Source organism: Dendrobates tinctorius, unplaced genomic scaffold, assembly GCF_039654945.1.
Source record: "Dendrobates tinctorius isolate UK_male_01 unplaced genomic scaffold, ASM3965494v1 ptg000293l, whole genome shotgun sequence".
Classification (NCBI taxonomy): domain Eukaryota; kingdom Metazoa; phylum Chordata; class Amphibia; order Anura; family Dendrobatidae; genus Dendrobates; species Dendrobates tinctorius.
The window spans coordinates 9463463-9469462 of NW_027361960.1; the positions used below are offsets into that span (position 1 = coordinate 9463463).

General features: G+C 43.7%; 1 protein-coding gene across 6 annotated transcripts in view; it reads left to right on the forward strand.

The window, feature by feature from the left end:
- LOC141072894 (adenylosuccinate synthetase isozyme 2) overlaps positions 1-3458 on the forward strand; it is a 172357-nt gene extending 168899 nt beyond the window's left edge. For all 6 annotated transcript variants that reach the window (XM_073560108.1, XM_073560109.1, XM_073560107.1 and 3 more), the window contains one exon: positions 3239-3458. In XM_073560108.1, the coding sequence (XP_073416209.1) occupies positions 3239-3242 (4 nt within the window). In that variant the 3' untranslated portion in view covers positions 3243-3458. The remainder of the gene's footprint in view (positions 1-3238) is intronic.
- The last annotated feature ends 2542 nt before the right edge of the window (positions 3459-6000 follow it).

Below are 6000 nucleotides of genomic sequence, written 5' to 3' on the forward strand. Positions count from 1 at the left end.
CAAAAACCAGCGTTTCATGAATTTCTTTTGGGGGGGGTGCGTTTACACCGTTCCGCGTGCGGTAAAATTGATAAAGCGGTTTTATTCTTCGGGTCAGTACGGTTACAGCGATACCTCATTTAGGTCGTTTTTTTATGTTTTTGTCGGTTTTATGCAATGAAAACTATTTTATATAAAAAATAATTATTTTTGCATCGCTTTATTCTGCGAGTTATAACTTTTTTATTTTTTTGCTGATGATGCTGTGTGGCGGCTTGTTTTTTGCGGGACAAGATGACGTTTTCAGCGGTACCATGGATATTTATATGCGTCTTTTTGATCGCGCGTTATTGCACTTTTTGTTTGGCGGTATGATAATAAATCATTATTTTTTGCTTCGTTTTTTATTTTTATTTTTTAAGGGGTTCGCTAAAGGGGTTAACTAATGGGACAGTTTTATAGGGCAGGTCGTTACGGACGCGGCGATACCTAATATGTGTACTTTTATTGTTTTTTTTTTTATTATTTTCAAAAAATGAATTTATTGGGGACTATTTTTTTTTTTTTTTACTAATTTATTTGGCGATTTTTTTAAATTTATTTTTACACTTTTTTTTAATTTTTTTTTTACTTTATTACATAGTCCCAGGTGGGACATCACTGTCCTGTGACAGATCGCTGATCTGTCACATCACAGATCACTGTGACAGATCAGCAATCTGTCACAGGCAGTGCACAAGGCTTCCTCATGCCTGCGCTTTGCAGGCACTAAGGAAGCCAGCTTCCCCAGGCCCCCGAAGGCCCCCGTCGCCATCTTGGATTCGGGGGCCTGGAGGAAAGGAGCCCCCCGCAGCAGCGCTGCACATTGCGCTGCCGTGGGGGGCTCAGGAAAGCACGGAGGGAGCCCCCTCCCTGCCGATGCTTCCCTTTAACCCCCGGTACACCGCGATCATGTTTGATCGCGGTGTGCAAGGGGTTAACGTGTCGGGGGCGGTCCGTGACCGCCCCTGACACGTAGTGCCGGGTGTCAGCTGTGATAATCAGCTGACACCCGGCCGCGATCAGCGGCGCTCACCACGTGGGCGCCGCTGATCGCGGTAGACGTACTATCCCGTCCCCGGTCATACGGGCCCGGGTACCGTGGACGGGATAGTACGTCTCATGTCAGGAAGGGGTTAAATCAGCACAATTTTGGAACCAAAATTTTTTTTTGTTAGGAAGTTATAAGGGTTTAAAGTTGACCAACGATTTCTCATTTTTGCAACACCATTTTATTTTTACGGACCACATCACATTTGAAGCCACTTTGAAGGGTCTATATGATAGAAAATACCCAAAAGTGACACCATTCTAAAAACTGCACCCCTTAAGGTGCTCAAAACCACATTCAAGAAGTTTATTAACCCTTCAGGTGCTTCACAGGAAGTTTTTGAATATTGAAAATAAAATGAACATTTAACTTTTTTTCACAAAAAAAATACTTCAGGTTCAATTTTTTTTTTTATTTTACCAAGGGTAACAGGAGAAATTGGATTGAAAAAGTTATTGTGCAATTTGTCCTGAGTACGCTGACACCTGATATATGGGGGGAACCACTGTTTCGGTGCATGGCAGAGCTCAGAAGGGAAGGAGCGCCGTTTGACTTTTTCAATGCAAAATTGACTGGAATTCACGTTTGGAGAGCCCCTGATGTACCTAAACAGTGGAAACCCCCCACCGCAGAATGAACACAAACCAGCGTTTCATGAATTTCTTTTGGGGGGTGCGCTTACACCGTTCCGCGTGCGGTAAAATTGATAAAGCGGTTTTATTCTTCGGGTCAGAACTGTTACAGCGGTACCTCATTTATGTCGTTTTTTTAGGTTTTGGCGCTTTTATGCAATGAAAACAATTTTATATAAAAAATAATTATTTTTGCATCGCTTTATTCTGTGAGCTTTAACTTTTTCACTGATGGCGCTGTGTGGCAGCTCATTTTTTGCGGGACAAGATGACGGTTTCAGCGGTACCATGGATATTTATATGCGTCTTTTTGATCGCGCGTTATCACTTTTTGTTCAGCAGTATGATAATAAATCATTATTTTTTGCTTAGTTTTTTATTTTTTAAGGGGTTTGCTAAAGGGGTTAACTAATGGGACAGTTTTATAGGGCGGGTCGTTACGGACGCGGCGATACCAAATATGTGTACTTTTATTGTTTTTTGTTTTATTTCCAAAAAATTTTATTAGGGAATCTGTCACAGGCACTACACAGGCTTCCTCCTTGCCTGCGCTTTGCAGGCATGAGGAAGCCAGCTCCCTGCAGGCCCCCGAAGGTCCCCGCCGCCATATTGGATCCGGGGACCTGCAGGGAAGGAGACCCCGCAGCAGCGCTGCACATTGTGCTGCTGTGGGGGGCTCAGGGAAGCACGGAGGGAGCCCCCTCCCTGCCGATGCTTCCCTTTAACCCCCGGTACACTGCGATCGTGTTTGATCGCGGTGTGCCAGGGGTTATCGTGTCGGGGGCGGTCCGTGACCGCCCCTGACACATTATCACAGCTGACACCGGCACAATCAGCTGACACCTGGCCGCGATCAGCTGCGCTCACCGCGTGGGCGCCACTGATCGCTATGATGTAATATTCCGTCCATGGGAATTAGGTCCCAGGTCACATGGACGGAATATTTCGTCCATTGTAGGAAAGGGGTTAAAGACATGAATATGCGCATATTCATGTCTGTAATGAGCGGTAGCACGTGACCATTGGTGACCGTGGGACAAGCAGGGGGGCTGCAGAGACCGCGCCAGGAGGGGGTAAGTATGATCGACGCCCCCCGGTATAAGCTGAGAGGGGGTGGGGGGGGACTTTCAGCCCAAAAAATGGGCTGAAAATCTCGGCTTATACGCAAGTATATACTGTATTAGTTGAGTGGAGCAGCAAGGTAAACTGCAAATCCATTCAAACCCATCTGTACCAAGATTGGGTACGTTTTTCCCAGCATCTGGACCCAGAATGTCATGACGTTTATCATTTAGCCAATGGAAAGTTGAATGCTTTTAGTTATAGTATTTTGTTAAATGCACTAATCAAAGTAATTTTTCCTAGAATTGTTTTTCCTGAGTAAAATGAAATATTTCAGTATACTTTTATTTTTTTTAAATCAACAAATTCTATACAAGAAATATTTTTAACAAGAAATTAATTTAAAATCAGTCATCTTCTGATATTTCCTTGCCCTTTTTGAAGGTTTTAATATTTTCCTTTTCTTTTATCGCAGTTAAATGGATTGGAGTCGGGAAATCTAGAGAATCGATGATTCAATGTTTCTAAGAAAATGCACGTTTCGCCTAAATGGATCTTAATTTTACAATAGCAGATTCTGACTTGAACAATGCAGATCTAAAGGAATGGGCATAGGTTGGGGAAGCAAAGCAGCTACTACTTTTTCTGGAACAATGTAATTGGAATATTAAATATTATTGTAATTGTCTGAAGAATTTTTCTGTGTCCATTTTGTTATCTACTCACTTTGAGAAGAAATGTCAATCTGAGAGATTTATTGATGTTTGACCCCTTCCTTCAGATTCAGTTTTCATCTTTCTGATTAGGCGAATTTTTTCAAATTTGACATGTTGCTTTGTGGTAATACCTTCTGGAATGTTTCTATTCATACCAATGATTCAGAGATTTGTTCTGTTTTTTTTCTTGACACATTTTACTTTGTGGGTAAAAAAAAAAAAAATGTTTATTTTTAGTTCTTTGGTTCCAGTTCCATTCAAGTGTGCAATTGTGGATTTATGTCAACAGATCACTAGGAAGTTTAAAGGGAAGGTGCCGTGTTTTTTCATAATTTAACGTAAAAAAGAAAATAGTATAAAAAGATATTGTCCCCTAAGCTTGACTCAGTGGTGTGTATGGATTTTTTTTTTTCTGTAGTAATGCAGCCACTGGGGGCTGCCATCTTAGGCCTCTTTCACACTTCAGTTTTTTACAATCCGTCACAATCCGCCAGGTTTTGAAAAAAAACGGATCCGCAATTTTTTTTTGAGGATCCGTTTTTTTCCCCATTGACTTCCATTATTGGCGGATTGTGACGGATCGCCGTCCGTTGCATCGGTTTTTTTTGCGGATCTGCCAAAAGTTGCTGTCCGTCACCATCCTCAAAGATTTCAAAACGGAGCTTGCAACGTTTTCCTCTGGAGGATCCTACAGACACTGTTTTAACCCGAAATTCTTTCTGGGTGCCGGACAAAAAAAATTCTCTCTCTCTCTCTCTCTCTCTCTCTCTCTCTCCTGCGATTCCTTTAAAATTCTTCATTTGTCGGATCCGTCAAAAAAACGGACGGGTGGCATCCGTTGTCCTTTTGGCGGATTATGACTGATGCAAAAAACTGAAGTGTGAAAGAGGCCTTACCTCCCTGGCTGCTGAACGACACTTTCCATGCTCATTTACGGCAGTCCCTGGGCATAAGAGACAATAGTCGGCTACCGACCCTATCTCTTTCATTGCAGCTGCATCAGGAGTGAACTGGCCATGCCTCTGTGGGCAGCTCAATTCACAGCTGTAGGTGTGGCCAGGCGCCATCTTATTAGAGCCCAGTGCTTTTCTTTTAGCTTCATTTACACTCTATTGCAAGCCCTGGAGGCTGTACTGTTCCAGCATAACAGGGCTTGGATGTTCACTCTGCACATACCAGCTGTAGGAGAGGAACCAGGACGAGCTCCTGGACACCAAGCTGCTCTTTCCAAAACACACGGCCAGCTGCTGCCCCTGCTCTTGCAAAACAGGAGGAGCTGCTCCCTGCTGTTTCAAAACACTTGGCAATCTGCTCGACATCTAATCCTCTCGTGTGATACTGACTGCTGAGCCCTGTATCTAATCCTCTCCTGTGTGATACTATGTGCTGAGCCGTGTATCTAATCCTATCCTGTGTGATACTGTCTACTGAGCCGTGTATCTAATCCTCTCCTGTGATACTGACTGCTGAGCCGTGTATCTAATCCTATCCTGTGTGATACTGACTGCTGAGCCGTGTATCTAGTCCTATCCTGTGTGATACTGACTGCTGAGCCGTGTATCTAATCCTATCCCGTGTAATACTGCTCTCCTGAAATACTCTGTGCTGCTGTCACCCTGCTCCTCCACCATATATCTCCCTCTGTGCCCCCCATAGACCAGTACACTGCTCTCCTGAAATACTCTGTGCTGCTGTCACCCTGCTCCTTCGCCATATATCTCCCTCTGTGACCTCCCCCATAGACCAGCACACTGCTCTCCTGAAATACTCTGTGCTGCTGTCACCCTACTCCCAGAATCCTTGCTGCCTGCCATCCTCTGTGACCGAAGACCCCATTCCTCTCCTCAGATCCCGTCCTGGCGATGTGTGAAAGCGAGGCGACAGGGGCCTGATATATGGTGGAAGGAGCAGGGCGACAGCAGCACAGAGTATTTCAGGAGAGCAGTGTGCTGGTCTATGGGGGGCGCCCTGTTCAGTGCCAGGGATTGTACATAGAGCGCTGTGTTTTATACACATGGATGGACCATCTGCTTGTCTGCTCCACAGAAATCCAGGAAACATTTCTGCTGATTGATGACCTGTCCTGATCCAGAATTTGCATGCAAAGACAGTCAGTAACTTTGCAGGCCCCATCAAAATGGCTGCTCACTGTGTTCCTAGATGTCATCCTCTCTTTTCTCTTAGCAAACACCCAGAAGGGGAGGAGAGGAGTGACACCACACCCATGTCAGCAGATTCCGCCCATAATTACTGCAGTGCAGTAATGTGAGCTAGTTGTACACTAGGTTTTTGTGCCAAATTTCAGTAGCTGCTCCCCCTAGTGTTAACAAGTGGAAATGCCAAACTTTTTAAAATTATTTTTCATATTTTACAAAATTAAAAACATGATAAAAGTTTTTAAGAAAATGTAAACATCAATTCTTCACATTTTTTCAATTGCTGAAAAAAAAAATTTTGGATGACACCTTCCCTTTAAGATCAAATGTATTCTCAATCTCTGTATAAACTCAATTTCAATGAT